The following is a 26,751-nucleotide window of genomic DNA, read 5'->3' on the forward strand; positions in this document are numbered from 1 at the left end:
ATTTTTTTTTATATCATAATGTTAAAAACTAGTGCAATACAATTCTCTGGACTCACTAGAACAATAATTGTCAGAAAAAGTTGAACTACTTCATTTGGATAGCTATAATAGGTTCACTTCAAAATGTGGCCTTTACCAAGTGTCCCCGAAAGCCTATATCTCTTTAATGAATGTTCAAACCTTCTTAAAAACAAGTCAGAACATGTGAAATATCACTCTGAACATGCATGAAAATTTTCAGACAGATCGGACAAAATTTGCCTCTATAACAGTTAAAAAGGTGAAAATGATATGAATATAATGGCATATTAAGCCAATAAGTGGTATTTTACTGCCCCCTGCTGTTTAAAATAGTCATTTTGTCATATTGTTCTATAATTTATATTGAGACTTTATAAAATCCCTATTTGAACATTTACAATTACATTTAGTCAAAATCCATCTGTTAAAGTGACAGTTTGATCACATCATATATATCAAATATCTGTATCTACAACATAATGTGTGTGTGTAGTCTTAGGTTTCTGAATAAATTCTGAATAATCTGATTAATAGCTTACAAAGACTTTGTGAAATGTTTATAGACCATTCAAATATATTTTCATAATGACACATTCCAATAGCATTGAAAAAACAACAACATTTGTCTTTGTGTGTGTGTGTGTGTGTGTGTGTGTGTGTGTGTGTGTGTGTGTAAACACGCATTATGGAGTTAAAATGGAAAAACTGGTTTGCTTTAGTGCAGACAAATGGTGAAAATCATGAAGTTTAAAGTGAAAGTGAGCCAATAAGTGGTCTTCTACTGCCCTCTGCTGGTCATTCTACTTATTAATGAAGTCTACTCACATATGCTTTTGCATTCATTAGACACTAAAAATCACTTATATAACAATAAGACACTAAAAAATAACTTATATAACAATTACTATTGTAGCACAATCATATTTTGTCAGAGTTTATCACTTCATTTGTACTGATACTTCACATAATTGCTAGCAATGTGGTAAATCATGGTAAATCACGCTAAAAACATGGTAAATCATAATAAATAATACTAGAATGTGGTATATCATGGTAAATCATGCTAGAACATGGTAAATCATGGTAAACTATGCTAGAACAGGGTAAACCATGGTAAACTATGATAAATCATGATAAACTATGGTAAACCATGCTAGAATCACAGTAAACAATGGTAAATCATACTAGAATGTAGTATATCATGGTAAATCATGCTAGAATATGGCAAATCATGCTAGAATCATAGTAAATAATACTAGAATGTGGTAAATTGTTGTGGGAGGAGCCTATTTTACTAAAATGGCTATAACTCAAGAAGTAAATGAGATATCTTCACCAAACTCAGTACACATGTGTATGGGTTCAATTTGAGGTCACAGTAAACATTTTTATGGAGATCGGACCATAGGTGGCGCTATAACTGTTAAAAAGCTTTAAAACCATATATATCCCATGGTAAACTGCCTGTATTGGCTGTAAATGGTCTTTTCCATCTATTATGTCCGTGGTTACATGCTTGCTAAATAAATCTTAATAACTTTTGATGCTTTTGTGCTTAAATGCCTTAAAGGCCTTAACTGCTTGAACCCCGATAAATGCTGCTTGCAGCTTTAATTTTTATTGTTTTTTATCAAATAAATGCAGCCTTGGTGAGCAGAAGATACTTATATATATATATAGGAACTTGTATATCAGGAACTTACCCAACACGGTACCACAATTGTTTATCATATGAACAACAATGAGTCTCATTCACTTATAATTGTGTGGATAATAGAGTGGTACTGGTATGACATCAGAACCTGGAAGACTAACTCCAAACTGTGTTATCTAGTTACTTATTAGAAACATACAAAATTTCTGTCTTCAATACGGGTTCGTGTAATTTACACCAAGTTAAGTTTACTATAGACCTTATTTTACTCATAAATTAAAAAACCCATTATAAAACCCCATTGGAAAATCTCGAAGGAACCAGCTGTGAATTATTCTTCCGGGTTCTGATGTCATACCTGTACCACTTTATAAGTGCTTACATGCACAGGACAACTTCTCAGGGAAACTTTCTGTCAGGTTTGCAACAGGGGCATCCACACATTCATTTGTTCTTTACCTCAATAATCATTTATTTGAAATGAGATGACATGAAAAACTCATCAGGCACGTCTTTCTAGTGTTAATGTTAATGAATTTCTATGGTTTTATGCTCTTGGCAGCCCATGATTCAGTGCAAGAAAAAAACAACACATGGTACAAATCATGTAGGCACGATTTTGGCACGTGTCTACATGGATCAGGTTGCCACGTGGAGCCACATTTAAATGTATCTTCTTTTAGCTTGCATAATTTAGTTCATGGTTTTTAAGAAATGAAACGAGAAGCACGCTCTCCTCCCTTTTAAAAGTTAAGCCTTTTTTTGCCACCCTAAAATGAACCACTTAAAAGGGTACTATTATGCTCATGCTTGTTTAATTGTGTAATTGGCATGATACATTTTTAGCTGACAAATAAAATGTTATATTTGATTTATTCTGCATTATTCTGAGGGTTAGTTCATCCAAAAATGAAAATCTTGTCAGTAATTACTCACCCTCATGTTGTTCCAACCCTGTAAGGCTTTCGTTCATCTTAGGAACACAAATTAAGATATTTTTGATGAAATCTGAGAGCTGGATCACTTCTTCATAGGCTCCATAGCCTCCATAGCCTCCAAACCCCTTATTTTAGGGGGTTTTTTTGCGCACAAAAAGTATTCTCGTCGCTTGATAAACTTAAGGTGGAGCCACTGTAGTCACTTGGACTATTTTAACAATGTCTTTACTAACTTTTCTGGGATGGCAGATATCGATTACATAGAAGCCTATGAAGAAGTGATCCAGCTCTCTCAGATTTAATCAAAAATATCTTAATTTGTGTAATGAAGATGGTGAGTAATTACTGACAGAATTTACATTTTTGGGTGAACTAACCCTTTAAAGAGTTTGGTGTTACTGCAAATCTGTGATCAGGATAGATCATGGTTCCCCTACACTCACAATCATACTATTATCACTATTAGTTATTTCTCAACTTCAAAATAACAAAGAATGTTGTGTTTGGCATTAAATGTAGTGGGAAAAGATGGAAGAATTTTCTTTTAAATGTAGAGAAGTAAAACATTTCCCAAATTGAAAATACTCTGATGTTGTAAAAACACATGAAAGGTACAGTAACAGGGTAGAAATACTTTCATACTATCCACTTTTGGAGTCTCATTGATTTCTCACATTGATCTTGGTCGGGCACATTTTCAAAGTGAGCACTATAATCAGACAGAAGTGTTTAAATGAGTGACTCACTTTCCATCATCATCTCCCATTCCCAGGTCAAAGATCCTCTGCGCTCCCAGCTCCGCTAGCCTCTTGTCCACATACTTTCCCGTGGCGTTATAGTGCTCGTATGTCTTATTGCCCAGTGCAAACACCTTAAAAATAAGTTTCAGAAATGATTTATACAAATAGATAAATATTAATTGTTCTATACTGTATATTCATTACATTCATGACTCCATTTACACCTAGTATTAACATCACAAGTAGCCAGCACTTAATACAAGTGTAATGTGGTCCAAAACCTTTTTAATTGAAACCACACACGGAAATAGTCAAAAACCATGTGATTTCATTTGCAGTGTATTTTTTCCGCAGATCGAAATCTTTTTTTGTGATTTAATAACATTGATGTCATTTTGGGTGAACTATTCCTTTAAATCCACTTATGCAGAAGTTACACAGTCATATTTGTAGTTTGTACTTCTGCTAAATCTGTGGGCAAATATCTTTTCTCAGGGTTTTTTAAACCAGTGATTATGTTGAGTCACTGAACTTTGCACAACTTCTGTGTAGTATTCATGAAGCAAGCCGTCTGAGACATTGGCTTGTAGAAGTATGACACATCATATTCCCCAGAATCACTTCTGCTCTGCTGCACTGTGTCATGGGTCCTGTTTGTTCAATTAAGCATTTTTTGGAAAGTACCCAAAGTAGTGGAAACACAGTGTTTTTGGAGTTGTTTGTTAAAGTCTAAAAAGCTTGTGTATAACAAAGTGCTTTGACAACCGTTTACGCTAAAAAGCTCAGAGCTTTCAACTGATAAACTGAACCTGACAGGACGAAGTCAGAGTTTTTGTTCCTAAAATCTATTGGTGTGATGAGGAACTCACTGTGTATTTAACTCCATGGAGGTCAGCATCGCCCTCCTGTAGCCAATCATAGAAGTCTTGAGCATTATCAGTGGGGTCGCCCTCTCCATACGTGGCCATGCAGAAGATCGCTAAAGAGTTCTCAATCTCAGACAGACGAGAGAGCTCACCCTGGGAATAAAAGTGTGTGTACACAAACACAAATGGGGAAGGGGGAAAAAAAGAGCTTGTTGAAGATAAAGACAATTTTCATCCCACAGATGAAATAATGTTTGTGAAGTGCAATGAATAAATCTAGCACTGACAGAGACATCATATGCATTACCATTTCATATTCCTCTGGGTCCGCTGCCATCCCCTTCATGCCATAGCGGTGAGCATCTTTGGCAAGTCTATTGGAAAACTCTTCAGCTGTGCCCGTCTGTGAGCCGTAAAACACGACAATGTTCCTGCCCTAGAAGGTCATGTTAAAAGTCATTATGTATTTCAATGCCTATCCCAAAAGATTCCCCAAAGAAAATCCACATTATGTTTTTTGAGATTGCACACCTGATATTTTTGGACTTTAATCATAAATGTTCCATATCTGCTGTTGTGTCTAGACCAGTGGTTCCCAAACCTGTCCTGCCGGCACCCCAACACTGCACATTTTCTTTGTCTCCCTAATCAAACACACCTGATTCAACTCATCAGCTCATTAACCCATGTGATAATGAGCTGATGAGTTGAATCAGGTGTGTTTGATTAGGGAGACAAAGAAAATGTGCAGTGTTGGGGTGCCGGCAGGACAGGTTTGGGAACCACTGGTCTAGACCATAGACTGTAAAAAGAAATATGGACGTAGTGTCCGTCACGTCACCCGTAGGTTTCTGAAGAGCATTTTTGAAGCCCAAAGTGGGCGGAGGTGAACTCTTTTATAGTTATAAACATCCCTGAAAACTACACACACACACACATCTATTTTAACTGAGCTTTGTAACTGATGTATTTTGAGTTTGCACGCTACACCTGTGAACCGCATTCACCGGTTCTAACTCTACAGCGACACTAACTCTATAGCGGTTGACCAGAGCAATAGAGAGCCTAAGTCCCTCCCCTTCCGGTTGACCACCATGGGACCTTACTTCGGAAAAATATTGTATGGTAGTCAATGGCGAGAGACAACAAATATTTTGATCTCGTTTGAATTGTGCCCTGAATTACACATATGATGTTTGTCAATTTAAAAGATACATTTTAAAGTCAAGAAAGTCGCAGTTTGATGTAAAACTGTTGAGGTATAAGACTGTGAAAATACGTAAGACTACAAACCCAAAAGGCGCACATGTGACGTCATACCTTTTCTCTCAATGAATGAAGCTAACTTTACTGAAGCTAACGTCTGTCTGTTTCTATAGTCTTACGTTATAATCGTAACGTTACGCCGTCATGCCTGAGTGTTTTGTACCAGACTGCACACATACGAGACCATGTTGGTGACGTACGTACATAGTGCGAGACGAGAGATGTAGTTCATTGAGCGATTTTCACATAAAACTAAATGTTACTCTTCTGTTTTATGACAAACTGCGACTTTCTTGACTTTCATAATTATCTTTTAAATTGACAAACATCATATGTGTAGTTCAGGGCACAGTTCAGACGGAATAAAAAGATAAGTTGTCTCTCGCCATTGACTATCATACATATTTTTTTCCGAAATAAGGTCCCATGAGCCGGAAGCAGAGGGGCGGGACTTAGGCTCTCAATTACTTCTCATTTAAACCACAATCAAATGGATTTCCCCACACATTTCGCATCTGTCCTTTGCACAGCTTAGAGGGAACATTGTTCATGAGTACTGGGCCTGGTACCTGGCCCAGAAGAGTAAAGCATGTCCAGGGTTTGCCGGTTCTCATCTCAGGGAGGGGGCAGATGTTGAGTGCAAGCGGTTCGGCCGGCCAGTTGCCTACAGTTTACCTGCTCATACCTGACAACACACGGCAAACTGGCTCAACCCAGAGACTGTAAAATCTCCTAGAGGTATTAGGTGTCGCCCAGCCCGCCGCTCTGCAAATGTCTGTTAGCGACATTGTGTGCTCATATTCAAGAAGGGCACGGCACACCCTGTGCGCCAAGGCAAAGACATCCACAATCCAGAGGGCCAAACTATGTTTGGAAACAGCCTTCCCTTTCTGCTGTCCCCCAATACAGAGAAAGAGCCGCTCACGCTTCTGATGCTCTCGTGCAGTCAGAGTAAAGGGCAAGTACCGGACACAGCAACGATGGGCCTCTTCTCGAGGCACCGCTTGCAAGTAACCTGGTCGGGGTCTCAGGATCACGTGAGAGTGTGCCGGACCGAACTGAGGGCACGTGCAGCTGACAGAAAAGCTCAGCTGACTCCAGGGGCTCAAACGAGCTTTCTGTAGACTACAGAGAGGTCCCATGAGGGAATAAGGCACGGTCTTGGAGGATTTAACCTCTGCCTCCTCTGAGGAACCTGATTATCCGGTTTATGCTTCCTTAAAGATCTACCATCCACTGCATTGTGATGTGGACTCTAATTTGAAGAAACATTTTAAGGTAAATTTCAGATTTCTGCTTCCTAAATGATCTGTTTATAGGTTAGCCCAGTGGTTTCCAACCTGGAGTCCGCGCCCCCCTTAGGGGGGCCAGAGTTGCACACAAAATGCATTGCAATCATTTCCCAAAATGTAATTTGTGTGGAAATATTAGAAGTCTGTAAACGGGACGCTAACAGAGGCCAGAGACGGGACACGCTGAAGACGGGAACACTGTACCAGGCAGAGCAAGATCACCGTTGAGGTGCTCTGAATATTGGAAGAAATTTCTTCACATTAAGTTGGGGCGGGGGTTTATATGAATGCATTTCTGAAAGGAACTGACCGACTTCACAAAAGTTTCGATGACATTTTCTTTTCACATTACCTCTGTATGATTCTGAAACTTGAAGGATATTTTTTATAGTTTCTCAATTCACGACCCATTTAAAGATCTGTTTGAGGGCCTGTTTTGTCTGATCATTTTAACATATTAAACTCTGCAGGAGAAGAGGAGGGTAAAAGTCTTACCGTTTTCTTCATTTTGTCAATAAAACTGGTGTCCCTTGTTGTTGGAGTCCTACAAAACACAGACAACCAGAAGTCATACAACAAAATGGATTACAGCAAGTATATTATAAATTATCACGTATACAAATATGGCCAATAAATAAAAAAAGTAAAGGAACAAATATTGTTGAGGTTTCAAGCACTCCTGAAAACACTGTGAATCAATGTGTGCCCAGTAACAACAGACTGCGGATCCAAATGTCGAGACCACATTGATCTGGAATTTACTGTCATTTAAACCTGAGTTTTAAGAAATATTTGGGGTCTATTCAAGATTCAGGATTTTTTTTTGGGATCTCATTACAGTGGCTAAGAGTGGGATCATGAAGCTGAAATCTGTATCATTTTCATTTAAATGTTATAAATCAATACATGTACAATACAAACGTAAAATATAAAATAATTGGTTAAAAGTAAATTTACAAAAGTTAAACAATTGAAGAACAACAGAATAATAATAATAATAATAGTAATTTCAGAGTAATAACATATAACACGATCATTTTAATCAACTTTCATCCACCTGTATTTACACTTATGCACCTTGACACTGAGATTCAGGAACAGAGCACTTTTTGAGTGTTTACAATCGTCATCCAGAAGAACCCTTGCCTTCATCTTTCCATCAACACACACACACACACACACACACACACACACACACACACACACACACACACACACACTCAAAACAATTGTTCAACGGTTCAAGAGAGTGCAGTGAATGGAGAAAGCGTGAGAGACTTTTCACTGTGTAAAAACTCTGGGCTCATGGCCAACTATTGCACAAGGATGTGAATAGTGTGATTTAATGTGTGAAAACTACAGTTTTAACTATACTATTATACACTAACAGTGTTTTAAATATACTATTGTCTTTTCAACAAAAGAATGCTTTTGCACTTTCATTAATGCTGGAATAAAATCATCAGTACTTTTGGCCATCAAATATGATATGGGATAAATCTATGGAGGAATGATGTTATGTAAAGAATTCAAAGCTTGAACAAGAAGTCATTGCTGTTATATAATAAAAACAGTTCTATCAACCAAGCTGCTTTTTCCCCAATACATACTCATGTGCCTTACTTACTTACACAGGACCAAGACTGAAATACAGTGGGTTAGATGTGTAAAGTTTTAAATGTTACATCTCTCCGCTCTGGGTGTCATGTTGACTTCATGAGGCCCGGAGTGACTATCACAGTAAACACTCACCTGTCTAATGCGGCCAGCCGGTCCTCCGGTAAGGAAAACACACACCCCATGGTGACAAGAAGCACGTCCAAGAAAGCTAACGGCAAGACAAACTCGTCGACAAACCATTAACTACAGCGCACGCTGGAAAAACAAGGCACCGCTATGGGTAAAGAAGGAACATCTGTTGTACATGCTGGAGAATCAGAGGCTTCCTGCTCACACCGACTGAGAGAAGGACACACAAGACCAGAGCGCTGATAAATACAGCAAAGAAACCCTAATGAGGACCTGAAGGAGAGCGTGTATGAAGGAGTTGATCCCAGAGTAAAGCAGCATTCCTGACACAGCTCGCGAGAGGCTTTTACGCCGTCCCTCCTCCATCACGAAGGGCTGCAGACGGACACAGCTATTGACTCTCTGAACCAGCCTCATGTCAACAGGGTTCAGTGCTCATATCCTGCAGACTATATATATACTATATAGGCTACATATCCTGTTAGACTATGTTCACTACGGTCTCAAACACGAGCACCAGCAACATCTGGACACCACAAAGCAGGACTCTGATGAAATCCCATGCGGGAGCAGCAAATCTGAAGCATTCGGACGTGCCAAAACTCATGTAAACACAAAGAGAACGTGACTAAGGTCTGTTGGTTTCTTATTGTTTTTCATCCTCTCAGAAAAAAAGACACACACAATCAGCAAACGCCAGAACAATCCTGTAGCCGTAGCAACCGCTTCGAAAATGACAGTTGCTGGTTTTGAAGACAGCGAATGAGTGCGGTCGGCCCCTCCCTCCAGAGAGCAGGATCGCCATGGCAACCACATCTATCATAAAAGCCGGATCCTCCGGTGACAGGCCAGGCACCGAGAGCAGCGAGACAAATTGGAAATGGTTTCCACATAAATGGGGGGGGAGAGAGAGAGAAAAATAGGGTGAACATAATGGAGGGCTTGTGTTCTGCCTCAACTTTCCACCTTTGGAAAGCTCAGAGAAAGACTTGGCTGGCCTTGCCAAATACAACCTCCAATTGACATAAGACTCTGAAAAGATATACATACTTTCATAAGCACAACATTAAAGTAATATAACAGAGAGAGAGAGAGAGAGATACTGAGCCATTTCTTACAGCCCCCATTACAATGAAAACTATTCTTTAAGTTAAAATGGTCGTTCAGGGTTGCTGCACATTTTTTTAAGTCAAATTTAAGTTTTTTTAAAGACCTGAAGAAATAAAAATGAATACCGTACATTACGGATGAGCAATATATTGCCGACACAATTAGTTCTCGATATTTTCACTTTTTTGTTGATAACAATAATTAGGTGATATTTAGCGGAGTGTGTTTTTGTGCTGGTACAGTGGCTGTTTAGGCCTGTTCGACTCACGGAGACATTCATATTATTCATTATACACAGCAGTGACAGAAATTAACTTTTTATTTATTTAGGGATAACACCTACTTTCTAAACTGTTTAGATGTTTGCATCACCTTTTATGTCAAATCTTAACATTCAAATTAAATTAAATTAGAATAATGACACAGTATAGGGCTGCTACCAATCAAATGAAATCACTATCAACAAAATCCATCTTTGCAGTGCAGAGGTGACTAGGAAGTGGCATCAGAAGTGGCATTAATATATTTACACTGCATTTACAATTGCATAAATAATGCTATGTTTTTTTATTTATTCAATATTTAAATATGAAATATTTCTAATTTTAACTTTTTAATTAAAGGGCACTTTAAATATGAAACTAAACCGCCAGTAGGTGGCAGCAAGTCACGAGTGAGTCATTCACTCAACACATAATGTTCAAACGGCTGATTCATTCAGGAACGAAGCAAGTTGAACGGGTCATTGAATCATTCATTAAACGGATTTGTTCAAAACAGATTCAGTCAGTCAAAAAAAAATATCGCTGTCTGTCGCATGGAGACTCGGTTCTGCCGTGGTTTCAGCTCGAAATTTTCATTGACGAAATAAAGGAAAAACAAACAATATTGACAATATTGTGTCTAAAATGTAATTCACAATTTTGACTTATTGCTCATTTAACTTGGTATAAAACAAATAATCACATTTGCAATCGTGCTGATATTTTGGGAAAACGGCACTCTTGCTCGAGTGATATTGTAATATAACTACATCATATGATATAAGTATAAGATGTTTATGTACGCTAATTGGATTTTAAATTTGGTAAAGATTTAGATATGTCTAAGTCAAAGTGTCATCTAAAATTTAAGACTTTTCAGAAGTAAAAAATAAGACTTTTTATGGCCTTAAATTTAAAAAATGTAATTTAATACTTTTCAAGACTTAAGGACCTGCGGAAACCCTGTCATTTCATAGAAAACTATTTTTTAAAACAGTTTTTTTCCATAAACAACTGAGTGACCGTGTACTGTGAAGGCGAAACATTTCTTCGCTGAAGAAGCATCTGTTCAATATTTTTCCTGATGGAACTGAAGCATTATTGCTTCTTTAACTAATTCTTTAACTAAAACCCAGACATCAATTGTTCCCACAGAATGTTCTGACACGTTTTTAAAAGCTAGACTTATTTTAACTTGACACAGTGGTTTAGAAACATGGCACGTCTGCGCATCAAATATGTCTGCCTAGCACCTTTACATTTTTTTACATTGGTGGATTGGAATGCAAATATTTTTTTTTGTGTGAACTGGCCATTACTCTAGTAAATTAATCACCCTATTTAGTGTCACGTTTACTGTAAAATACAGTAGTTCGACTGATTCTAAAATCTAAAATTTGATAAGCAGACAACCCAGTTTCTAGTTTTGCTAGTTGACTTATGAAGAGTTCAGATGCAAAAGCCTCTAAGTGCCATCTGAAATTTTCTCCTAGATTGATCATTTTTATCAAGCTCGTATATTTAAATTCAATAATTTCACTTAAATGGCGATGAAAATGACCTATGAATTGTCATTTAAGTGAAATTACTGAACTTAAATATACAAGCTTGATAAAAAATGATCAATCTAGGAGAAAATTTCAGATGGCACTTAGAGGCTTTTGCATCTGAACTCTTCATATATTTATTGTATATTTTATTGCATAAAAGATTGTTTAATTTTTAACAATAGTACTGTAGTAACTTGACTGATTAGTACAATTAGTAAAATGATATCCTTTATCTGACTGATGTTATTTATTGTTTATAAAATGACTATCAATTTAATTGAAATGAAAATATAGCAATTTAAATAATGAAATTATACATTCATGAACAATGAAATATATTTGTATAATTTTTTACAGTTCAACTTTGTCAGTATTTGTAGTGAGTGACACTACTGACGTTCACATGCACAACTTTTGTTTCAATCGTAATTAATTCTTTCTAATTGATGAATCCAAACACAGTGTTTACATGAACACTAAATAAAGTGATCGGGTTAATGTGCGTGCTTATGTCACGAGCTTTACATCGGAATAGATTTTTTTTCATGCACACAGTGCACAAATATACAGTTTCCCACTGTTTGCACATACTATTCTCCTATGATGCTTATTTTCTTTGATTTCGGGTCCTAATTAGGAGACGACGAGCACATGAACCGTTGTGCAGTGCTGCTTAAATGAATCAAGTAAAAATGCCCCTTCCTGCGACCAAAATGAAGTGTCTTTGGATGAGAGTATGAAGTGAGGAGGACTGATGGGACATTGTCCTGCACTTTGAGAATTTGAGAATGACATGACAGTCATTTACGACACTTCATTCAACAGCAACAGCTCGTTCCTTGCGTCATACGACATTACGCCATTTCTACATTATTGCACATGTGCAGAACTTTCCAGTTTCAGTTTTCAAGTGTTTACATGTTCTCTCGATCAGATTACAAAAGGTTTAAACCACCCCTTTCAATACGAATGAAAGTTTAATGGGATTTGGCCGATTCATTACGATTGATTGACGTGGTTGCATGTGACTTCTTTATTCCGACTGCAACTAGTAGATTATTAGGGTCCATTTAAATGCAGCTACTGATGAAAACAGTACTTTTGACCACACTTGGGGCCAGATTTACCATCAGCTTGCACCAACACAAACCCTCTTATGGTGTTAAAAAACTACTTTCAGGATTTACTAAAGACACGCGATGAAAAATTAGCAGTTGTTTTTGCGGCTGACCTCATTACATATGCATTTGTAAGAGTTTCCCTTTCAGACGCAAAATTGATGGGAGAGTATTTAAATGAATCACGCAAGGTGATTTACTAAGGTTTGCTCTCGTCCACTGGCATTTCGCCATTATGTAAAGCCCAAGAAAACATGTCTTAACCCGTTTAGCACATGCTGTGATAGTTGCTGTAAGAAGAGGAAGAGCATGTGATCGAAGGGACAGAAGTTTCTCCAATCGTGTTCATTTATTTGGACTGCCAGATGAAGATGTTTTACGAACATATGAACATATGATTTGCCAAGCCATGTTATTTTTAATTTGCTATGCTTGTGTTGTTGGTAGATTACCTACATTATTTTGCGCTGCTCTTGGTAGATTGCGTTGGTCATTATATTCTTAAATGCTCATTGTCAGTAGATCACACACAGCACTTTCCACTCTCATCTGCGCTTTTATGGGATTATGGTCTCACGCTAATTTGCCCTGTTTAGTAAATCTGGCCCATGATCTCTCTCTGTCACACACACACAACTTTTAGCAACATGAACCAGCTCAGAATTGATTCTTGGAATAGAATCGATGTCGGAGTCGATTAAAAACCATCTTGAATCGAACATCACTTTCTTTATCAGCTTTCATAAAAATAAAAGACCTCAACAAACAACAGATGGCCACTTATCCTTTACAGACGCAAATACAATTTCTTCTTTTGCCACTAATTAAAAGATCAAATCTGTGGTTATGTAACATTAGGGGCTGGCCTGATGCGTGCTGACATCTGGAAGACAATAACAACCCATTATCAGCTTGATTTATAAGCTCATTCATTACACATTTTCACATGTGTATGTGGTGTGTCATAGGGACAAAGGCACACTCCTATAGATTTATCATGTCAGTACAGTTGTAAGAAATGGTTCAACAGATTTCTTATCCAAATTTAAGCCACTTAACTCTTTCCCCACCAGCATATTGCCAGCCACCGCCAGCGTTTTTGGTCATTTTTCTGTTGTATGAATATCTGAACATGAAATACAGGGTGGGCCATTTATATGGATACACCGTAATAACATGGGAATGGTTGGTGATATTAAAGTCCTGTTTGTGGCACATTAGTATATATTAGTACACACCACCCATCTTGAGGAGTTTGCTCCCTCACATATACTAATGTGCCACAAACAGGACTTTAATATCACCAACCATTCCCATGTTATTACGGTGTATCCATATAAATGGCCCACCCTGTATATCAAAAGAAAGAACAGACCCTCTGCTTTTAAACAAAAACAAAAAATCAGTTTCATTAGTTTTTTTTATTCAGTTTTATTACTTCATGCATTCTTTTGTTATCACTTAAATGTAAGTTTAATTAAAAAAAACAACATTTTGAGCAAAAAGCTGAGAAAATCGCATTTTTGTCAAACACTATGCCTGGATCAGATTCGGTACGAAGATTAAAGCACAGATGCAGTAGATCGAGTCCATCAACACCATCAAAGCTTCACAGTCCTATAGCTCAACCTCAGTCATTTCATTCAGTAACAATAGGCAGTTTTGATTTATATGCTGTTTAAAGGGGAACTTGGCAACTCTCTTCACTGATTTTCACTTTTGTTGTCGCATGTTTTCTCCCCCTACAGCTGTGGGCCGTATATTTCACAACACTGTCGTAACAAACCTCACTTGCGGCCCCCTCCTCCCCCCTTCTACCGCTGCTCATGTGCATTTGTTATTATCGGAGCCGGCCAACTTTATCATGTGGAGCGATGTCTACCGAAGTGGGTAATACATCATACACAGTATCATAGAACATTGTGTTTATGTTGAATTGCCGTAAAGCAGTTTGTGTTTCTCGCTCGTTCTCGCTTCTCACGAGACTTCCTATTTCCAACTTACCGGGACGTTAGTCATGACATGTCATGAGTGAATATTTAGTCCCCATGTTGCAAGGTTGGTTTTCCGCCTGGGAACGCTAGGGGGAGCGGGGAAAGTCACCATTTTCACCGGGACGGGTTATTTAACCATCCAAATGATTTCTAAACGGTTTTATTAAGTTAAAATAGTTGCCAAGTTCCCCTTTAATGTTGATGATCGTGTTATTTTAGCATATGTATCTGCTTACATGTTATCACTTGTTTCTGCTTAGCGCCCCCTTACCGTATAACAGTGAAAACACGGAAAGTCGTAAAAACTCGTCAATGGCAGGGAAGCGTTTTCTCATAAAAGACGAGATAACTCGTCAATGGCGGGGGAAGAGTTTAATGCATGAACACACAACACAACTTTTCAAACCTGAACAGATTTTTATAACGCAAGGCATCACTTGCAAACTTTGGAAATGGTTACAAGAAACTGGGCATCGTACACTAAACGACTGAGGATCACACACTATCACACCAGACTTTCACTCCGAAGTCACTCTGAACACAACTAACTCACATAAACAACACATGCCTTGCTGCTAGAAGACACAAGACAGATGAAAGCAATATATTCTAAAAGTGGCTCAAAATAGCATAAAAAACTTCCTCCATATCCTGTATCAAAGGGAGTCCCATAGCACACGATTGATGTGAATTTGAATTTGTTGTGAATGGATGTACAATTTGTTGTGTTCATGCATAAATTATATTGTGACAACTATTTTGAAGTGTTGTTTTTTGATGTAATGTGTCTGAGAACAGAAGTGATGAGTGAACAAGATGGATGAATTTGCTACTCCTGTCTCATGTGCTTTATTGCTACTTACTAAAGGTGCTTGACTTGACTTACCACAAATTGGCGACAAAGATTAGGCTTTTTTTTCCGCTATCGTTGGTCACGAAGACGGCTGTTGCTAACGTGCCTTGTCCAAGTTTTTTCCTGCCTTGCCCCGTTAAGCCTGCTAACGCTATGCCGTTCAGCAAATGCCTGCAGATTTCTGAAAATGATCTGCGGGTTATTGATGCTACAGGGGAAGCTTGGCCGGACGAAAGACAGAGATCGGTCCTGCTTCACTGCCTTCTCACAGAGGGACAACAGATTTTCTACTCATTGCCCAACACAGGCACGGCGTATAAGATGCAGAGGATGCACTGAAAGCCTACTTCGTGCCAAAAGCTAAAATAGTAGCTGAACGCCTTGCCTAAACGCTGTCAGGCGCCTCACAAGACAAGACAACAAGTATGTTGTTGCTTTGCGAGAGCTTGTTTTTCATATGCGAGTTTGGTGCCAGTACTGATGAAATGATTCACGATCAGCTAGTAGAGAATGTGCTTAGCCTAGTGCTGGGCGGTATGACCAAACATGTACATCACGGTACTTTTCAAACTTATACCAGCCTCATGGCATATGTTTTTTTTTTTTTTTTTTTTTTTCAAGCATGACTAGGTGTTAACCACATTTTATACTGATTGAGACAGGAAATGCTGCAGTAGATTGACTCAGAATGCCCTGTTTTACTGTCATGAGTGAATATTGTAGACAAATTCCACACTAGTATTAAACGTACAGTATGGGATTTTTTCTCCACTATGGGTCACTAACCTATTTACAATAACAAAGGCGTAGTTTGATGACGTAACATTTGCTAAGAATTATGGATCTTGTCGTCAACGTCAAGCCGACCGATCTAATAATGTTTATGGATGACTGAATACATCGATGCTTTTATCATGACTGTGATATGAAGCAGTTCGGGATTGCTAAGAGACAGCTATCAGCTCCACACGCGACGCGAGTCCCGCGGATATAAAAGGAATATGGACATTTCATTCTACCGAACTACACGCAGAATTACTACTCACAGGTCAGTTTATTAGACAAATTAAACTTGTGAGGTAACGCAGCGCTGTTTCACCTGGTCTAACATTACACTATCACACTAAACTGCATTTGAATGTGTTGAAATGTATGTGTTAGTCTGTCTGTATGAGACTAGCAGTAAACTAGATCAACATTAGAATAACATACAGATCATATTCTGACATTTTATCATTGTTGAACTATATAACATTGATTAGTTTTATGTAAATGTGCTCACCTGTTTAATAAAGTACATGTAGGAGCGGTCGAAGTCTCGGACGTGGAGCTCTCGTTTATATACTGTCTATGGGAGCTCTCGGCATCTCGAAAACACCGCGCTGATATTGATTCTCGTTTTAGTTCTCCTTTTTTATCCAAAGTCTGCTTGCCATGGTCCATAATGTTTGAACGAAACAACAACAGCGTGCAGATAGACATTACGAACTACAGTGGTCCACGTCTGTCGTCTTGGTTACTATCAGAGGGCTCTGGTTCATAACTCTGGTTACCATGGCAGCACGAGCGGAAACCAGGGACAATGCGGATATGACGCCATTGACTGCGACAAAACGGAAATAAAGAAACGTCCCGTGTCTTTGAATTAAATTAAAATTTCTCCTGGTTTGAAAGTTGTTGGAAACAGTCGGGATAATGTAAGTACACAACTAAAAAAAATATATAACATAGATATAGTGATTTTTGCTATTTTTAAAGCAAAAAAGTAACATATTGTGCCTTTAATTCAGGTTTGCAAGGCTTTTTTTTACAAAGAGGTGCCACCAGGAGGCGCTGTAGGAGCGGCAGAAACAGCGGTTTCCCCGGTAACGGCTGAACACAAAGCAGCAGCTGCTATAAACGTTGCTTTATCAGGAAATATAAAGAAAGATTAATGAAAATAACATAGAAACCTTTCTAAAGACAGTCAGTTCCCTTCAAACATACATTCATATAAAAACACCCGCGCCGCGTTTTGAAACGTGCAGTGCTCATGTTTATTCAACGATGTCAAAGCTTTTTGGTAAATCTATTTGTGGCGGGCAGTGTTGATATTGTGAACCAATGGATGGGAAACACTGTAATATAATTTGACAGCTATCAATTACAGTTTAACCCATCCATCTTCACCCTCACGCTTAGTAACACATACAGCTGTTCCTCACCACAGTGCAACAGTGAAAGGACCCTCTCAAACAGTGTTGCGGCACGCCACGTTCCCAATGTTAAGCGACATACGTATTGCGGTATATTAAAAATTCACATCATAACAAAAATAAATACCGGTATTCGGTATGAACTGGTATACCGCCCAGCACTAGCTTAGCCCATGAGAGACTTTTACTAGAAACTGAGTTGTTACAATAGCAATCCAGATTGAATCTGCTACCAATCTGGATAAATCCACTTCAAACTCCCGCCAAGTAAAACGCAGAACAATGGGCATCTCTCAAATGTGCTCAGGTGGGGAAGAGGGAGTGATGCTTTCTCTGTGGATCGAAGGCAAACTTAGCTAACGCTGCGAACCGCCCGACTGCAACTGCAGCCTCCAGGAAGTGTTAAGAGTTCGGACATCACGCTAACCTGCTGATCAGCGCCATCAAATACACATGAGATACATGCAATTTTATTATCAGAAGTTGCTGTACTGTACACTGAACATTCAGCTCGTACTCCCAGCATCACAGTGTGTACTATATCTACTTCTGACTCACAGTCTTGTGGTGGATTTGACACTGGGTCTCCTCCCAGTAAACAATTACCGTCTTTCAACGTTGAAATATGGTTGAAAATAAGTTGGTTTACGATGTGATTTCAACTAAGTAGTTTCGGCCGGACTGTTTGACTACGTGTTTTCAACTGATCATCTAAGATACCACATGTTTTCAACTGATCATCTAAGACAGGATAAGTCTGTTATACATGCTAAAATAACGGAGAAAAACAAACAACCAAACCATGTTCATTATTATCTCAAATCAATTTTAAGAGTTTTACATATTCCATCACGACGATGAAGATCGACCTGTTTTCAACATTGAAAAGTCGTAATTAGACGTTGAAGATTTACGTCTATTCAACGTCTAATAGACGACTTTTTGCTAGCTGGGCTGTATCTATCCAGCACTAACGCAGTTTCACATTCTTCATGTCTTCTGGATGAAGATACAGAGCAGAGACTGCGCAGCGAGTTGAGTTGACAGAGTTTAGCGATTTGGAGAAGAGAAAACTAAGAAACGAGCACATGCACACTTTGGTCAGAGCAGTATCAATACGATTAAGGTGCTTACATGCCTTTTTTATTGCGCCACAGTTTAATGTGAATATGGTTACTACGATTATGAGCTTAATCGCATTAGTTTAATCACAATATTGCCAAAATCCCATTATAAATCGCATTATGAGGGTGCATGTAAACGCAGCTTTAGACTATAGGCAAAGGTTCACAGGAGGAGAGGTAATACCTTCAACACACTGTGATTGGCTTATCACGCTATCACTATAGTTTTGTTTTCATATTGATAGTGTCACGCGTCATACTGATATATGCATTTAACCTGCAAACTGTTAAAACATCAAGTTACTGGACTTCTGCCGCAACTCAACTGGTCACAAGACACATGACAACCAATGCCATTCACACAGTGAATAACAAGTGAGGACCACAAAACCACAAGTCTGCTATTTGGGACTTATTGGAAACAAATCTTTGATGAAAAAGTAGGGTCATTATAAAAGTATTAAAATCGCATGGTATGTTTATTAAAGTATTTAAAAAACATAATATCAGATTACATTTTTGCATCAGTAATATCATTTTTCCATCAGTGAGAACTGATGTCTAGTCCTCACAGTAATATTTTAGTAGGTCTTGTATAGTACCTCAAAATGGTGCAAGCTAAATATTTTATTTAAACTCTTAATTTCATTTATTTTTATTTGCATACAGCCTTTTATCCATTGGTAACAAGTGGGAATGCTTTGCAGAAATACAAATGTTTGAATTAAAAATGATCAAGGTTTGCTACTGTTCTGTTTGATTGGCTGAATTATAATATTTAGTTTGTTATCTCTCTTGAAAAGCTCAGGAGTGACTATAATGTCTGGCATTGAGGAGGACCTTTGCCAATGACATTACCCAAGGCTATCAAGCAATAAACATTCCCTGCAACTCCTGCGTCAGCAGAATGAAGCACGGCATGAAAAAACACTAAATGTTTCCAGGATGACTGCGTTTTAGCAGGAAGACTACAATGATTATGGTCAATTTCATTTCTCAAAATACTCCTTTTGTCTTGTTATACCTCAAATGCTGAGAAAAACAAACTCAAGAAATTATATTTTTAAATCAAGAAAATACATTTCATGGTGGCCAGCAAAAAAAACCCCTCTCATTATTGTGAGAGTGACAGAAATTGAAAATTACAACTGGATAATATTTTACTGTCTGAACACACTGTTTTTTTTTTTAATGAATTAACTAAAAATAAATAGCAAAAATTGGTACAACACATCCTACCATGATGTGCCCGCAGTTGCACTTTACAATTTAAATAATTCTCATTACGGTAGCTTTACATTACAATAAAAAAACAACAACAACATAATTATCTTAAAAATAAGCTTCATTACCTTTATACAAAAAACAATTCTTTAAATTTTGTGGTGAAATATGACCCAACAGTCACACAATGACCTGTTTAAAAAATAAGATATCCAAGATTTTTAACAAGAGAAGATTTGTCCAATTTCCCATTCCAATGTGCTCTACTCCTCATCTGGACCGCAGGGTGGAGAAAACATACATGACTTATTGTGATGAACATGTCAGGTACTCACGCAGTCTCTATTTTCTTAAACTCTGGGATGGGTTCAGGTTTTCTGCGGAATATCAGCCAGTAGATGAGCAGGCCAGCAATGAGGGAGAAAAGGAAGAGGTCCAGGTTACTGAAGAAGGGCTCGTCCTCCTCCAGCAGCTCCGGCTGAGTGGAGGGATCGGGCTGTGTGTCTGCCATTGATACGAGGAGCACAGCTGCATTAAGACAAAGCACATAACATACACACGTTACACTCCTGAAAATGTTGGATCATCTAAAAAGGACATTTTGGCAAATGCATTGACATCTGTAAGTCTCATGTAAGGTGCAATCACACATTTAGTAACTTTGCACGGACAATTTTATCAAAGGCAAACTAAATATATATAAAAACAGGTATGCACGTATGATATACACGTTCTATAAGTCAAAACGATTAATCTATTAAACTTTTTTTTTTTTAAAGTGCCACAATACGGTTTGGTGGTATCCACGTTTACAAAATGAATCAATGAGTAAAAAAATAAATACAAAAAGTGTGAATTTACACACTTAAATAATTAGTTTATCCAAAAAGTGAGGTGTCAGAGAAGTGCCTGTGTGGAATGAATGATGACCTCTGATGTCCTTATCAAAAAATTAATGCCATTTTTTTTTTATGCCATACATGATCCATGACTAACCACAGATATTATAGATATTATATATATGTGCTGTCAATCGATAAATCGCAATTAAAAACACTTACATTTTTGTAGGTTTTTATCTAGTTTATATATTTTATAGTGTAATAATTTCACAGTTAATCTCCTAATTAATGTAGAAAAAGCATACAGTATATTTTAAATACTTGTCTAATGTCATCTTTTTTATGAATGAAGGTCAGTCTCACTGATACTAATACTGATGTCTGGATAAAAATTGTTCATATAGTATACAATTTTCTTCAAAACTATATCTACATTTTTAATGCCTGTAGGATTCAAATGTAATGCTTTTTAATGCTATTTACTGTAAGGCCTTAATTTTTGCAAAGTTCATTTAATGACTTTTAATGCTTTTCAATGCCCCACGGAAACCCTGCATAGAACTGCAGCACAGGCCTGTCATTTTTACCATCTGGTTTAAGCCACAAATATTTATATCACCTCTCAAAGGAAGGAAAACAAAGATATGTGAACAAACTGCAAGTGCAGGGTTCCATACAGCACCAGCGCTATTGGCTAAAAGTGGGACAGTCTAAAACAAACACTAATGTACTCAGACAGTGACCTTCAAATTCAATATACACCTTATTGACGATACAGGCAAGCAGATGAGCCAAGAATATGAACGCAACACATGCATTTTGCATTTAAAAAAATAAATAATAATCTATGGGAAAACGCTTAACGTGAAACTTTACGCATTGCGTTCATATTCTAGGTTCATCTGCTTGCCTGTACATTTAGGGGTGTGCGGTCTCGGTGCGTTCGGTACGTGTTATGTTCAGGGGAAAAAAGGAATATTGTCAAATAAAAATAAAGAAAATAAGAGGTGCATACTGAATTTGGTGTTTATTATTAGAAGATCGCTATCGGCCGATAATCGCTTTGATAATCTCTTCAAGATCTCTCCCCAGATAGCACAGACTATTTGATGTGTATTTTACATCTGGAAGACGTATTTTTAAGAGTGTTTGCTCATCTGCAATACGTCTATAGGACGTTTCCTGTCAGATGTCAAATAGATGTTTAGAAGATGTCTTTAAGATGTAATGATGTAATGTAATTTAGAATGTATGTTAAACTGACATCTTCTAAACGTCTATTTGACATCTGACAGGAAACGTCCTATAGACGTATTGCAGATGAGCAAACACTCTTAAAAATACGACTTCCAGATGTAAAATACATGCAGCGGCGCAGTAAAATAAGTATAATGCTGAAGGTGACGGACAATTCATATTTCTTTATTAAATAACTTCGAGTGAATTTGTGAATAATTTCACAAACAGCGTGAGTGAATCACGGTGCACTCTCTCTCTTTCCCTCTCTAAATGCTCAAATGGCTTGTAGGGGTGTAACAGTATATCGTTTCACAATATATCGCAATACAAAAATGCAACATGTATCGTGGATAGTTCACCCAAAATGAAAAATTACTGTGTGATAAAATTTAAGTTTACAGAGTTCTCGTGTCAGTACTACATTAAACTACTAGATATAATGTTGAATATAATGTATAATAAAGCAATGGGGGAATATCTGTGGGTCCTGATTATGCCAAATGTCTGATGTTACCAGTAAAAGTGTCCTACATTATTTAAAATATATCTAGTCAGTGAAAGAGTGCAAGCATTTTCATCTAAAATAATTCTGTATTTTCAGCTTCAGAATCATTAATATTGTTATTCTGACATCTGTAAGTCTCATGTAAGGTCTCTATTGTCCCGTGCGTTGGGTTTCCAGCACCAAGTCCAAGCCTATTCATTTACACACACAATGTAACACCAAATTTACCATTTTACTCAGCAGTACATTTTTTGTTAACCTTTAAGACATATGTCTTGGAGTATCGCAATAATAACGCATCATGAGTTCAGTATCGTGATATGTATCGAATCGTGACGTGAGGGTACCGTTACACCCCTAATGGCTTCACATCAGCACATCGCGCCTGCACTATAAGTGGCTGCACAGTTGACACAGGAAGAGTCACATTTCTTTTAAAGCGCACACACATAAGGCCGCCTCACAAACAGCTCACGAGTACCAAATTGCTTTGGGTTTGTCTTAAGTGAAGGTATACAGTTGAGAAAGTTGTGTAACAGTATATTGGATCGGTGCAGCTCTTAAAGTGACAGCAGCCTAATAATCCTGCGCCAAACTTAGTTTGAATAAAATTAATAGAGATACGCGGATGGGGTATTAGTTCATCCTCAACCGCATCACAAAACTCATCATCCGCACCAACGTTTTTTGACCAGATTTCAAAGCCGCACCCGCCCGCCATCCGCTGATTGTTTTGCGGTCTATATATACGATGCAATGCTCTGCTGATGCGAGCCGCAAGAAAAAATTGTCTGTTCTAGAAAGGATGCAGCAAAGATATTTAATGCTAATGTATGAGGCATAGCCTACGCTGAGTTTCATTCATTTACGATGAGACTCTAGTTCAACTTCACAATGCAATGCAAGTGAACGCGGCGCATCGGAGCCTCGATGTCACGGTTATTATATTGTCTCCTATATTTGCTTTTTATTTATTAAATACATGCAATTGGTTGATGAAACATTTATTAAAATTAAGATACAATTTGTACAAAACGAAATTCGCTTTAAAGAAAGGCTTTCTACAAAGCAAAACTTAATGAAGTGGTAAAAATCATGTCTGACGATTGCAAATGTTCATTGCTAATGTTTATTATTGCAAATGTTTTTCATTTGTTTAATAAATCTCATAATGATGGCACATTATTAAATTAGTATTTAAACATTCTCTATGATAAAAAATGTTTGTAAAAAATATTTTAATAACACGGTTTTGGCGGTTATAGAGTTCTAATGACGGTGTTCAACTATAACCGTCAGTCTCACGGTTATATACTAACCGTCACACCCCTAGTTGATACGTGATCAGCTGACCCCAGGTTCAGAACGCATGTGATTCACAGATTAACTGCTAAGTTTAACCATCATAGGGTGAAAGTTTATCATTTGCATGTGTCTCTATAATGATAACTGTTGTTATCAAAGTACGTTTCATTCATAATTCTCCCGCTTTTAAACCGGTATAAAATTTCATACTGGTATTGTCCCACATAATCGGTATAACCGGTCTGTAACCTTATATCATGACAAGCCTAGTATTCTCAAACAAATCCGCTCTGGTTTCAAGCATTATTCATTCATTTAGCTATTCATCCAAAAACAAACACTTGAATATTCGACTTAAATGTTACTATTAATTAATGTCCAAACAAACTGATCCAAATAAGCCAAACCATCAATGAAATTAATATCCTTCTTTATCACCTGATGGCAAACAACACTACTTTTATTGTTTTATTTTATTTTTATTGTTACTTTTATTTTATTGTTACAACACTACAGCTGTGCTTATAAACATTGCCATGTTCAGCCTACAAAGTCCACATCACCACCATATAGCAACCGGGCTCCTATACCAACCTATCAGTGCGGTAATATTAAGAGACATATAGTTTCACTGTCATCTGAGGGAAAGGTACTGTAAAAGCCATTAATACTGGAACTTATTAAAGTCCTGTGTTCACAATCCTTATGAAAGCCCATTTCCGCCACATAAAAAAAAAAAAAATCATGCTCTGCTAAATCAAAATTCTGAGATGAAAAGTCATAATTATGACATACTAAATAAAAATTATGACATAAAAAGTCATAATTATGAGATTAAAAAAATCAAAATTATGACAGAAAGTTTTAGTCATAATTTAGGCTAGACTTTCCTTCTCATAATTATGACCTACCAGATATGCTTTTATTCTTATGTGGTGGAAATGGGCTTTCATAAACGTGCATGCTTTGTTCTACAACATAAATTACATAATTTTAAAAACTTAAGTTGCTGATATAGGAGGAGGACTATAAAGGTTGTCAGATTTATCAAGTACATAAACTCAAATGTGGTATATAGTTGTTGCCCGTATTTAGCACTTCATTTTCTTATAAAATACAGCAGCTTCAAAATGACTGGCCCATAATTCATGCTCACATTGTGAAAATAAAGAGGAAGAAAAAAAATTGTGAACCTATCATTTGACCAATCTGTCAAACCACATGTTTGAAAAAACTGCTTTGTCAGCATCAGGAACATGATAAACATGATTAGGCATTTCATGCGTAAAACTGACGTGTCTCAGAAGACCAAACTAATGGTGATTTAATGAGTCAAATGATCTCTAGAAGAAAGAAAAGTGCAGTACACCAAACATCTTTGCAGTACTGTTGTACACAACAAGCATGATGTTCCAACTCAGATTTTGATTACATTTATTTTGTACACATAATTACTATTGTATTTAAGTATAAACATAGTATTTTAGTAAGTTAATTCACGAACTACACTACCGTTGAAAAGTTGGGGGTCAGTAAGATTTGTAATGTTTTTAAAAGAAGTATCTTCTGCTCACCAAGGCTGCATTTATTTGATAAAAAATAAATAATAATAATTAGAAAAACAGTAATATTGTGAAATATTATGACAATTTAAAAACAGCTGTTTTCTATTTTAATATATTTTAAAGTGTAATTTATTCCTGTGAATCAAAGCTGAATTTTCAGCATCATTACTCCAGTCTTCAGTGTCACATGATCCTTCAGAAATCACTCTAATATGATGATTTGATGCTCAAGAAACATTTATGATTATTATCAATGTTGAAAACAGTTGTACAATTTTTTTTCAAAATTCTTTGATGAATAGAAAGTTCAAAAGAACAGCATTGATTTAAAATAGAATATTTTCTAACATTATAAATGTCTTTACTGTAACTTTTGATCAGTTTAACTCATCCTTGATGAATAAAAGTATTGATTTATTTTATTTCTTTCCCCAAAAAATAAAATTAAAATTCTTACTGACCCCAAACTTTTGAACGGTAGTGTTTAATGTTACAAAAGCTTTAGATTTCAGATAAATGCTGTTCTTTTGAACTTTCTATTCATCATAGCATCATGAAATAAAAATGTGAATAACTGTTTTCAACACTGATAATAATCATAAATGTTTCTTGAGCATCAAATCATCATATTAGAGTGATTTCTGAAGGATCATGTGACACTGAAGACTGGAGTAATGATGCTGAAAATCCAGCTTTGATCACAGGAATAAATTACACTTTACTGTATATTCACATAGACACAAAACAGCTGTTTTAAATTGGAATAATATTTCACAATATTACAGTTTTTGTTTGTATTTTTAATCAAATAAATGCAGCCTTGGTGAACAGAAGATACTTATTTTAAAAACATTAAAAATCTTACTGACCCCAAACTTTTCAACGGTAGTGTATGTGAAATTGCACTAAATATTCACATTTCACACTTTTTTTACATTTAAGGCAAGAAGTTCACAATATGCATCATCAACATTATGTGAATCTATAAAGCCAAATTAATAACACGGTTAAAGCTACTTCCTCAACCATGCAGAAAACTACTTTTTAAATTACCAATCCACAGAGTATATATAGGCTATTTGTAAACGTAAAAAAATATGTGGAAATCAATGAGCATACTAAAATGTTGAGCAAACATGGGAAATCTAAACTGTAAAATAAACTCTGAATCAAAACTCATTAGATGTGTAGTTTGAGGTCTTTTTGATTGTTTACTGTTTCTATAAAACTGAAGAACAACAAACTGAGAACAAAAACACACAATACGAATGCACTGCAAATCTGTAGCGCAGAAAGTTGACTTCTATGTTGATACCAACTTTAAGAGAGAGTTTTAAA

At 36.9% G+C, this 26,751-nt stretch overlaps 1 protein-coding gene across 1 annotated transcript in view; it reads right to left on the reverse strand.

Annotated features, from left to right (window-relative positions):
- porb (P450 (cytochrome) oxidoreductase b) overlaps window positions 1-26,751 on the reverse strand; it is a 43,061-nt gene that overhangs the window by 16,152 nt on the left and 158 nt on the right. Inside the window, exons 2-6 of the mRNA XM_084127214.1 lie at window positions 20,293-20,485; window positions 7,273-7,321; window positions 4,527-4,655; window positions 4,223-4,372; window positions 3,360-3,484 (exon numbers count right to left, since the gene is read on the reverse strand). Of these exons, the coding sequence (XP_083983340.1) occupies window positions 3,360-3,484; window positions 4,223-4,372; window positions 4,527-4,655; window positions 7,273-7,321; window positions 20,293-20,468 (629 nt within the window). The 5' untranslated portion in view covers window positions 20,469-20,485. The remainder of the gene's footprint in view (window positions 1-3,359; window positions 3,485-4,222; window positions 4,373-4,526; window positions 4,656-7,272; window positions 7,322-20,292; window positions 20,486-26,751) is intronic.

Source organism: Abramis brama (assembly GCF_963993115.1).
Source record: "Abramis brama genome assembly, chromosome: 10".
NCBI classification, from domain to species: domain Eukaryota; kingdom Metazoa; phylum Chordata; class Actinopteri; order Cypriniformes; family Leuciscidae; genus Abramis; species Abramis brama.